Here is an 11,920-nt window from a genome sequence, read left to right as displayed (position 1 = left end):
TAAGAAATAATTTTAGTGAATTCTGGAAGCCTTAAGTGAACACTGTTGTTTGGAATAAATGCTAAGTTATAGTACTGTAATTCAGATGTAAAATGAGGTACCCAGCCAATTTTTATGAAGTCAGGATAAGGTATTTTAGTAATAATAGTTCCTTGTACTTAAAACTCTTCATTTGTACATGATGGAAAATCTGTACATCAAAGAAGTTATCAAGGAGTGTAAACACTTTATACATTTCATAAAAGGGCTCTTTGAAGCACACAGGCTATCAAACCCAAATTTTCCAGAACACCTGCTGTGTTGGGCACCTTGATATTGGAGGGCTGACTTGAGACACATTTCAGTTGAAAGCTACCCTGGTATAATGTGTAATAGGATTTACATTGCATGATTTTAATCTGTTTAATGAGAGCTTCTGTGGAGAAGAGAGACTACATTAATTTCATATTTAAATACAGTTTGATTAAATATTGTCATTTTTCATCCTGCTAAATGGTTTCCAGAACCATACAATGATTTTTTTTTTGTCACAGGACCATCACATCAACATTCCAAAGCCAGCATGTTAAACATGTAGTTCACTTTGTTGTTTATTAAATTTGGCTTTGATCAAATTAGCAGTCCAATTTGCAGTTTGTTTACTGTCTTTATTCTTTCACACCTTAACAGCCTCACCTTAGTGACACAGTGCTTACAAGGATGGCTTTCTGCCTCTTGCCTTTTGACAGCCTATATTCTACTGTGCCTGACCTGGGGAAAGTCCCTGTGTAGCTAGAAAAAGGCCTTTAGTTTTCCATTTATAGTTTCAGACTATCTGCTATCCAAGAAAAAGATCTCCAGTTTTATAAATTTCAAATTACATAGTGAGTTACTTCTAGGTGTCTAGAGCTAGAGCTGCTGAAGGAAACTCTGGTGCTTTAGTTAGTTTAACTAACTCCTGGGCATCTGTTCCCTAGACTGAATTAAAATTGCAGGTGAGACCTAGGTTTCCTATCTAGTACTGTGAGACAATCTATAACCTTCCTCTGCTGAGCACTAAGAGCTAGCTAAAAAGAAACACTGGGCACAGGAGCATTCTGCCTTACACTTGAGCTACATAGAATCAGAATATCCTGAGTTGGAAGGGCAAAGTCCAAGTCCTGGCCCTGCACAGGACACCCCAAGAGTCACACCATGTGCATGAGAGCATTGTCCAAACACTTCTTAAACTGCCAGGTTGGTGCTGTGACCACTTCCCTGGGGAGCTGTTCCAGGGCCCAAACACCCTCTGGATGAAGAACCTTTGCCTGATACCTGACCTGACACAGCTTCAGGCCATTCCCTTGGATCCTGTCACTGGTCACCACAGAGAATAGGTCAGTGTCTGCCTCTCCTCTCCCCCTCACAAGGAAGTTACAGACTGCAATGAGACCCTCAGTCTTCCTTTCTCCAGGCTGAACAAGCCCAGTGACCTCAGCCACTCCTCATATGGCGTCCCCTCAAGATCCTTCACCATCTTTGTAGCCTTCTTTTGAAAGCTTTCTAACAGCTTAACATCCTTATTGGGATTGTGGCATCCGAAAGAGATGCCCAGGAAAAGCCAGCTCAGTTAACCAGCATGGACTAGCCACATCAGTGCCCTGTTTGGCAAAGACTGATAATATAGGTGGCTCTATAGGATTATTTCCTTTTTGCCCTATGACCATTTAATGTAATGCTGCAAGACTTTTTCAAGTACTGCAGACTTTCCAGAGTGAGTTCCTACTGACAGCAACATTTTTGTGTGAAAGCATAGGGAAGAGATGAAGATTGATGGTGCTTGAGAAAGAGCTGATTTCAGTCCGTGGTACAGATACCCTTAGGTTTGCAGAAAAAGAATCTTATTTCTTGTCTGTGGTAACTATACACCAATACTTCATCTAAAAGGAGTAAGTGTTGCAGTAAGCTATAGAACTAAATTAGACAATTTATGTTAAATCTATGCTAACCAGTATGCACCATTTAGAGTTAGTGACAAGACACTGTATAGTCTCACAAAACAGAAGAGAGACCTACAAGTGTAGAAGGAAGAGATCTGCTAAATCAAAACTGCTTACGCAGTAGATTCTTTATCATTGTAAATTGCATTCAGAAATGAGAAAAGGAAAGGGGTTACATTTGTTAGTTGTGGCTTCTGATTAGGGGAGGCTTAAAATTAACTCCAAGCCACTCTCTTCCTCTCCAAAATGCTTTTGCCATTTATCCTTTATTGCTTAACAGAAAAAGTACTTTCAAGTTCCTATCTCTTAGAACAAAACACACATATGTTTATTTTCACTCTTTACTTTGAAAGAGATAGTTTTGATGAAACTTTACACTAAGAAGATTATCTAATTATATAGTTCTGACCCAGCAGCAAGATTCAGAATGCTGAGAGCGAATATGTGAGGCTAACTCATATCAAACTTCCCCACTTTCTCTTGTACTGAAACACAAAGAGTTCCAAGTGCAATCATTTATGTTAATACTATTTTTATGCATATTTTTTTTCTGGATGTCTTTCAGGTTCAGGAGAGTTTAAATATTCTTTCAGTTATTAATTGTTGAATAATTCCTGCTTTTGGTGCTAGTCCTTTTCTGCTTTTTCAAGTCCCTTTTTAGTACCATTTTACCACCAATAGCTCTAAAAATACAGATTCAACATACCAAGCTAGGAAGGTGAAGAATCAAGGATGCCGATATAAATCAGTCTCTTTCTGCATAAAGGCACAGGTGATTTTTTTTTTCTTTAGCCATCCTAAATTTGGATCAGAAAGCAGTAACTGGGTCTGTGAGAACCAACGTGTGTGGTATATTTTCTCCTACTGTTGCATATCTACACTCTGGTATTGCACATTAATTAATACACGTAAGGCGTTTGCCCAACACTAACTTTGTAGCTCTTTGCAACATGTTCTCTGCTTCTGCAGAGCTGCTTACTGCAGGACTTGCTGCCACCCTTCTGCAGTTCCTTCTCCTATCCTCTAATTGAGCCCCTTTCATAGTTCTAATTTGTATGCCAAATGACTTATCAGTTGGAAAGGCTCAAGTCAGATACTACTTCCTTTTTTTTTTCCTTGTTTTTACCTGAGTGCTGCCAGAAGAAGGAAGGGGTTAAAGCGTGGGAGGATTGCTAAGAAAAAGGGTTTGGTTAGTGGCACACAGGACTGCATCTCACATACGATAGTTTGTTTATTCTTCTGTTAACAGCAGAAAGAATTATCATCATCATGGTAAGGCAAACAGCACTCTCTTTTCCCTTTTTAAACCCCACCATAAATCTTCATGTTAATACACAGTTATTTTTTTAACTCATTAAAAAAATCAACTGATCTCCATTAGTTTTATAGAGCATTTCTTTAACCGACAGATGCTCCTCATGACAGAAGGGGAGGGGGGAAGGATTTTAGTTTATGGAAATAACTAGCTCTGGGGAACAGGAGATGGGAGCAGACATGCCTTTTCTGACATGCCTGTTCTTATTTATTTCCCTCCTTTCCTAAATACTCATGTAAGGATCTGTTTCATTTTGTCAATGCTTCTTTGTCTTTCCTGAGCTGTTTTGAAAGATTTCCATTAATCTGATTTTGCATGATTTGCTCATTTCAGTTTTGCTGTTCTTTTCTAATACATCCAATATCTAAATCTTGGTGTTTGTCACCTAAGAAATAATACAGGATAAAATAATTTATATTTACATCTATGCTTCTTGAGCTGATTATTTCCTTTCCAAAAAGTCCATTAAGCATGCAGGCTCATTAGTCTCATTAATTTATATGCTGTTTCAAAATAGTCAATTTTCAATGTACGTTTGAAATAATAATTTACTTTTAAGGTGAAAAAATAAATTGGAAGCAGACAGGTGCTGTTCTCTTGAAGATATGAATAGTTTCACTAAAATATCCTGACTTCCTAGAAAATACAGTATGTGTAAAAATATGACTATTAAGAAAACTTACATTTGTTTCACTTTACACTGCTCAAGTATTGCATTTATAGCCTCCAGCTTATTCTGGTAAGTTCCTGAATCTAAATAAATGCTTTACCTGTACAAATTGCTCAGGTAAAGCTGAAATAGTTTAAATCCAGTTATTGCTGTTTATATCCTCTATCTTCCTGCATAGCAGGCAAAGAGCTGGAAAAGGCAGGGAGTGAATTCCATGCCAGAGTGGACTTGTTAAATGTAAAGTGTGTTTTTTTCTTTAACTCTGAAGAGGACACTGTCAACCTGGAATATGGTATACTTAAATGCTAAAAAAAAGTTTGAAGAGTATATGCCAAACAACCCCCCTTTTGTGTCTCTGTGAAGGGTCAGCATAAACAATGAACAATGAGAATGGTGAATTGAAGTAATTCAAATCCATTTGATTGACAACAAGGTCAGTTAAACTGGTTAAGTTTAGAGGTCATTTAGGTTAACTTAAAATATAACTGCTTTTTTCCCCTTCAGTGAATCACAACAAGAATTGACTCAGGCAGATGTTTTGTTAAGTATATCTCTCCCCCAAGCTTTTAAAAGAAGAGCACCAAGCCTTTATTTCCACCTGCAACTCACTCCTTCTCTCTCTGCCAGTAGCTATGGCACTCACCTGTAGGAGAGCAGTATGAAAACTTCTCTCTGTAGGACTTGAGGACTCGAGTGGGTCTTGTGCTTCTCAGGATTTTCTCTCTCGTAGCTTTGATTTGTACATTGTTCCTTCCAGTTTTTCTACTAATATTTTCACAGCACGTTGAGCCAGCAGTACTCCAGAGCAATTTTCAGCCTCACAAAGCCCAGCACTGTTAGTGTGGGATATTTGAGTCTCAGTCTCTGCAGAATGCCAAAGCCTGAAGAGTAATAGTTCATTTATTTAAATGTTTTTGGCTAAAGCACTTTTTAGGATGTCATGTGACTGCTAGAACTTCAAGGCTTTCTGTTTCTCATGGTTGGGTGAATTATGATAGTGTGATTTAAAGATACTTGACATTACTGGCTTTCCAGCATGAATTTGTAAGGGTCCTACACTATTAGATTTGCTGAAGATAGAAGGGTCTCAGAGGTGTTCATGTTACTTGAAATCCAGTTATTTATGACCTTCTAATGAATGATAAATCTCAAACTTACTCTTCACTAAATGGTTTGTTGCTTTTTTCCCCTCTGAAGATGAACATATGCTGGGAAATAAATGTTTAAATTAAAGAACTGTCCACACTAGATATTACCATCTATTAGTTACCACAAAGTTGCTAATGACTAGTAAAAATACTGCTTTTTTCTCTAATGTGTCCTTTAAGAAGTGTTTTCATTTATGTTCAGCTGACTCAGATGAACTCATCTAAGAAAATAACATCCAACTGATCCCTCAAGACACATCCTGAAGTTTTGATTCAACAGAACATAGTAGCTTATGGTCTCTTTTCACTGGAGACCAGCAAAGCACAAGTTTAATTGCACTGTTAAATTAGGGGTTTGGCTGTGGCAACTTCTGTTAGCTAATGAGAAAGAAAACTCAGCCAAAAACAGAGGAAATATTTTGATGCTAGCATAAACATGTATGAATATAAATACAAACAAGATTTGCATTTCATGGTTAAGAAGGCAGCAGCATTTTGCTTTCAGATTAGAACATGGCTTTCAAGGTTTATGCAGAGTGCTTGAAATGGCTTCCTCCACACTGTCCAAGGAATGGACAGGCAGGTTCACTAGATTTTTCAGTTGCCAATGCCTTTGATCAGGTATTTCTCAAACAGCTACTGTGTTAAGAGCAAGAATGCTTGAGCATAAACACATTGAAGAAGCCTGATCTGCAGAGCAAGGGTACTTCTTGCCTTGTGAAATCAAACATTTCTGTGCTGTGCTTTGGAAGCCAAGCATTCTCGTGCAGTGCCCTGGCTGGCTGGGTCCCACTTGGGAGTCCCTTGAGAAGCTTGGACTCTTGTGCCCTCTTGCACTGGCAATACTGGCTCACCTGCATTTATCTGACTTAAAATACAACCTCTTCAGGGCAAGTACCTGGTCTTTTATGTGTTTTGAAAGAGCTGTATATAATTAAGGTACTTTGTATGAAGAAATTACTTCAAAACAGTTTACATAGGGCAGCTATTTCAAGATCAAGGAAAAATCTTTAGCCTTGTTCCCCGAGGAAACAAGGCTTATGTGACTGGACTGGCTGGCTGTCCCTCCTCACTTCCATTCAACACCTTTTGAACTTGTTGGTTGTAGTTTAAACTATGTTTGAAAGGGGGAGACGTCTCAATGATAATTAAGTTCCCATGGACTTTATGAAAATCAGTGGCTGGGAAGAGAGAAATCCAGATCCCCAGTTCAAATAATTTATTTTTCCAGGTGTAATCTTGTAAACTAAAAACTTGACAGCAAGTGTAATAATGACAGTCAGGTTGATAATGTAGTCCCAACCACTTTAGAAGACTGACAGCTATTTCCATCCAAATATTAATATGCTGGTTGACACCATAATAAAGTTAAATTTCCCCTGTTTCGGTGTTCCAGTAGTTTTTAGTCTGAACAATGTAGTCATCCTCCTCACACTTGTAGTTACTATGAATTTTCAGAGAAATCAGTATAATTCCTTGCATTAAGTGTAAACATCTTGTATTTTTGCTTATTTTAGCTAGCAATGTTCATTATTGTCTTATTATCCTTTCCCAATAATTAGTTAGTACTGGCAATACATACAGAGAATAAGAAATTAGTAATTGGGCTGCATTACTAATGTTGCATCTGATAGGAAAATTTATAGTGGGTTTTGTTATCATGAAAGCACTTCTCTGAGATGTATGAATTTAATGCAGCCCTTAATGTTGCTCTTTACTTAATTGTTTTGGTTCTGCTGGTTGAAAAAAGTCCTCAAAGGGAGAGGAAAAAGACAGGCATCAACTTTCTCATTTATTTCACTGTCCAATAAAACCTAAACCTCAACAATACAAAAACTTGAGCTTAAGGTAATGGAGATTTGAAGGCTACTGGTGGAAGATCACTGCATGAGGACACAGGTCTTCCTTGGTTGGTGGTACAGCTGCTTATCAGTTGAATGAGTGACATTGTTTGAGAGAGATAGGCAAAGACAAGGGTTCCATGGATTTCTGTTAGGTTGCAGTATAAGTCACCTCTACCTCTTCCCCAGTTTAGGCTCTATGTTTTTCATGGGGGTTTTTTGTATTTTTCATTTGCTTGGGCCAGCCTTGCTGCTGAGCATTCACTGGCATTAAGTAGGTTATGCGTGGCTTTCCTGAGCCTGTGTAGGCTGTTGATTAAGAAAAAAATAACTAACTTAACACTTTTCCAGCTGGGGGAGGAAGTGACTCCATTAAAAAAAAAAAGGCCCTTATTTTCTTCAATAGCCAAAGGGCCAGACACACCGCAGGCCGGGCACCGCGGGCAGCTGCAGGCGGGCTGACCTGGTGTCTCCCCCGCCTCCGCGCTGGGTCCTCAGACGCTCCGAAGTGAGACTTGCGTGGTCCTTCCTGTTGAAGCTGTTCCACTTCATATAAGTCATTAAGCGTTAATTAGAAGAGCACTAGTTGAGCATTCATTAAACATTAAATACTAATTGAGCGCCCGGGGAGAGCGCCGGCACCATTCGGCCGCGGAGTCATTCTCACGCCGGCCCGGCCGGGGGCAGGGGGGAGTCCCGGCCGCCTGCAGCCGTGTCCCCGGCCCGGGGCACAGGCACAGACGGCACCCAGCCGCGCCCGCCGGGGCGAAGTGGAGAATGCGGGTTCATGTCCCACGGGGGTGCCGGCCCCCGCACACTTCCCGGGGTTGGGAGAATGCCACGCCTGCTCCCGGCACCTCCGAGCGGCCGGCATCGGGGGCGGCCGGGGCACGGCCTCTCCACACGCTCCGCTGCCCCGCAGCCGTCGTGCCCGGCGGGGACGAGCCGGTGTCCCTGCACTGCGCTGCCCCTATCTGGCCTGGGACGAACTGGTGTCCCGCCACTGCTCTGTCCCGGGACGAGCCGGTGTCCCTGCATTGCGCTGCTCCTGTCCAGGCCCGGGACACACCGATATCCCTGCACTGCGCTGCCCCTGTCCTGTCCCGGCCCGGGCGCCGCCTTACGCCGGGCAGTCCGCCCTGCAGCTCGCCGGGGCGGCGGCGCGATCCTCCCGCCTCCAACCCCCGGTGCTTTTCCCTCAACATCAAAGGGCGTCGGTTTTGCCCGGGGCGGCGTTTTGCCCTCAATAACAAGGCGGCAGCCGCAGCGCGGGCTGCTGGGGCACGTACGGGGCGTGGCGCCCACTCGCGCCCCGCCGCCCCCTCCAGGGCCTCGCCCGTGGCCGGGGGCACCCGCGCTTCCCGCCGCCCCGCGGCCCTCGCTGGGGGCCGGTCCAGCGCTGCCGCCGCGCCTCCCTCCGCGGCCGGGAGGGGCGGCCCGGCCGGGTAGAGCCGCTGCCCGCGGCGGGGCGGCGGCTCGGGGCGGGCTGCGGGGGCGGGCCGAGGCGGAGCGCACAGACGGCCGGCGCCGGGGCACCGCGCGTAGCGGCGGGTGTGTGGGGCGGCTTCGCGCAGGGGCCGCCGAGCCCAGCCGAGCGGGCGGTGAGTGTCGGGCGCTCGGCGGGGTGGGGAGGCGAGGATGCGGGTAAAGCCCGCCACGGCACCTTCCTCCTGCTTATCCCGTTTTGGGACGGGGGAGGAGAGAGGCATCCTCGGGCGGCTTCACCCTCCCGGTGCCGCGCGGGTCGGGGGCCGTGACTCCTCCGGTGAGGTGGTGCTGGGCCGGTTCTCCGCAGCCGTACCTGCGGGAAAGGGATCGGCGGCCGCGGGGCTGCGCGGGGGCTTCAGCGCCGGCCGGCGCTGGGGGCACGCCGGGCACTGGAAGTGCGCCGGGCACTGGCAGATGAGCTGGGCGTCTGCGGCAAGAAACAAGGTGTAAACTGCCGAAGCAGGGTCCTTGCTGCCGAGGGAACCCGCTCTCCTCCAGAGGTTTTATGCGCCGGGGTAGAAAATACTCGCTGTGTTTTGAAATAAACGTCTCAAAACAAGTATTCATCGTACCGGCATGTAAAAAGGGCTAATGTATTAAAATGCAAATATGCATGTGTACTCGGCGATGCTGTTGCGTGTTTCCTGTTTACCATGTTAATTAGAAGTTGTAAGGCAGAATTTCACCAAGAGTAATCCAGGGCAGTGTTTGACCCAGTAATAATCACTGAGTGATGCAGTGGCTTTTTTTTGTTCTGGGTTTTTTAGCCCAAAACACAAACCAAGTATTTACTGAACTTCATTAATGAGAAATGTGTGAATTGTAAGACAACTTGCACATTTGAAACTATTCTCTAACAGCACAAGTGTGAAAACTGACTCAGCCACTATGGAGAGAAAGTGAAACTCCCCACTCTTTTTTTGTAAGGGAAGTTTTAACCATGAAGTTTGACCCCGGTCTTGCAGGCACCAGGATGCTTTCCTGTAACATTTTGGCTGATGTTAACTAATTGTGCGAAAATTTGAGATTTGGGATATCTGCCATTATAAGCTACCATTATAAGGCAAGATGAGCACACTTCTAAACAAATGCAGGCAAAAACATACAGAAGCATTGTGGAATCCTATTTGTTTTTCAAGGGTTTTGTTGTTCTTGCTCTTTTTTTGAGAGCCAGTGTTGTTCAGTAAACTGTTTTGTTTCCTTTCACTGTGTCCTTTTAATTAATAGGTGGTCCTGAAACAACCAAATGTATTATAGAAACAACCTTGACATTAACCAAATGTTTGTTTGTTTGATTTTGTAGTCCACCTCACACCTTCCCGATTCTTCCAGAGAAGAAAATAAAAAGAAACCCGTTTTGGAAAGACTTGGAAATTTGTTTGGTACAGGGAAGAGAAAAAACATCAAAAATTCACTGGAACACGCTTCACATCATAAGGGTGAGAGGTCAGGTTCCCCTCACAGGGCACAGGCAGTGTACTGTAGGCACTTCACACACGAAGCTCCTCAAGTACAGAACCAAGTGAGAAACGTAAGTGCCCTTTCTGAGGCACAGGAATATAATTTCAGTGGGGAAGTAAGACCGCTGTATCACGACACGATTTCAGAATGGAGTAGTAGGGGAGTCTCTTCTGACAGCGAGTGGTCAGCAGATTGGAGCGGCAGCAGTGAAACCATTAAAAACTCTTTCTGTGAGAGCAGCCTGAATGTGGAAACTCTGGGGTTGGAGAAAGAATCCATCACAGATATAAATAATTCCACAACTCCAGATTTCATACAGAGCTTGAGAAATTTGTCTAGTGAAGACTTAGAGAAGAGTATCTTAAGTCACAAGCAGCTTGTGAACACGTGGGTGTCTGAGGAGCCTGGGCATGCAAAACCAAAGGATTTGCCATACGAGTTGGAATCTGCAGCGAGTGAACACGCATATTCTGCTAGAGTGTTAACAGTTGATATCTATCTAAGAAAAACAGACGAACTCCTTAATGAACCCGTGACTCTCGTATCAGAAGAAAATTGTAGTGATTTGGACACAATGGATAAAAAATCTGCTAGTAAAAGATCTGGAAAACGGAGAAAGTCTCAGTCATCTAATGACATTCCAAATGGAGAGAAAACCCAGACTGAGAATACTGCAAGAGAAGAATCTGTTTTTGAGGATGATGCCCATGCTGAGGTGTTTTCAGACAAGATAATAAACCCTGAACGAAAAGTGAGGTCTCTCCAACAGACTCCCGAAAGAAATTCCTCTTCCTCAAGTATTAATCAGGACCTAAAAGTCGGATCTGCTCACAAAGGGGCATCTAAAGCTGAAGGTGACAAGGGGAAGCAGCAGACCTCAAACACAACTTCTGCCAGGAGAAGATCATATAAAAAGAATCAGTCGGATACTGTACCTGTTTCTCCTACTGGTTTGAAAGGTCAGGTGAAAGATTACTCTTCAAAGAGGCAGCCTTTAGCATCACCAGAGACTAACCCAGTGACAAAAAGAACTTCAGTGGAAAAGGGAGCTATACCTGTGGCTTTGGGGGAAGATGGTTTGGAGTCTCCCAAAGCTTTGGCTGCTAAGACAGAAGACAATGCCTTGGTGTTTGCTGAAGGCAAAAATGATACCAAGGCAGTAAAGCATGGTAATGGTGGAGATGGAAGAGCTTTCTTGCATAGTGATGGGATTAAAAATGGAGACCTGTGTCTGTCAGCTGAAAGACAGACAAATTCTGATTTAGACACCTTGAAGCTGAAGAGTTTGGATGCTTCCAGAACAGTCACAACAAAGATTAGCCTGTAAGTAACAAACTACTTTACCTTGCCCTTGTAACTGTAATTTTACTTGTATCTGTGTATAGAATTCTATGGAAACACTAGCTGTGTATCTGTTATCTGTCTAAATTGTTTTCAGTTAAGAAATGCCTTTAAAAAAAAAGTTACTGTAATTAAAACTACCACTTAACAAGCAATGTAGTGTATATGTATTAGAAAAATAATTCATTTTTTCAATTTTTTAAATGGATAGGGAATGTCTGTCAATTCTATTATATGGGATAATTTAACATATATAAAAAAACTGCTCAGTCATCATCGTTGTGGATCAGTTTTCAGGTTTTGATTTTACATTTGAAGAAACTGTCAAACAGGTGATCAGAGCTTTCTTTAAGGTTACAAAGGAGTAGCTGTATTTATAAAGTTCACCGTTATCACTAGTCTGAGACCAGTGATTGATTACTTGACTACTATTGCATTCTCATCCACAGGGGAAGATTTGTTTGCATTATTCATTTCTGTTGTTTGGTTGTCATGGCTGTGTACTGTGTGCTGTTGCACTCCTCGTTCTGGCATGTTCACTTGTAGGTGTTGGGCTACACTGAATCCTGTAGGCCCACCTGAGGTGCACTGAGCATTCATAATTGTTGTGTTGGAGGGATGTGGAGGTTCAAGGTGATGGTTTCAGAGACAGGTCGGTTTCCAATTATGCTTCCCACATCTGAGAAGCACAGGAGCAA

General features: G+C 43.2%; 2 protein-coding genes across 3 annotated transcripts in view; one reads left to right on the top strand and one right to left on the bottom strand.

Moving 5' to 3' along the window:
* RTN4IP1 (reticulon 4 interacting protein 1) overlaps positions 1-11,920 on the bottom strand; it is a 100,236-nt gene that overhangs the window by 23,248 nt on the left and 65,068 nt on the right. The window lies entirely within an intron of this gene.
* Positions 2,499-11,920, top strand: part of CRYBG1 (crystallin beta-gamma domain containing 1) — a 50,826-nt gene continuing 41,404 nt past the window's right edge. Inside the window, exons 1-2 of the mRNA XM_033055395.2 lie at positions 2,499-3,230; positions 9,724-11,204. Of these exons, the coding sequence (XP_032911286.1) occupies positions 3,228-3,230; positions 9,724-11,204 (1,484 nt within the window). The 5' untranslated portion in view covers positions 2,499-3,227. The remainder of the gene's footprint in view (positions 3,231-9,723; positions 11,205-11,920) is intronic.

Source organism: Catharus ustulatus, chromosome 3, assembly GCF_009819885.2.
Source record: "Catharus ustulatus isolate bCatUst1 chromosome 3, bCatUst1.pri.v2, whole genome shotgun sequence".
In the NCBI taxonomy this organism is placed as follows: domain Eukaryota; kingdom Metazoa; phylum Chordata; class Aves; order Passeriformes; family Turdidae; genus Catharus; species Catharus ustulatus.
The sequence above is the reverse complement of the archived record's forward strand: the minus strand, read 5'-3'. Positions and strand labels throughout refer to the sequence as shown.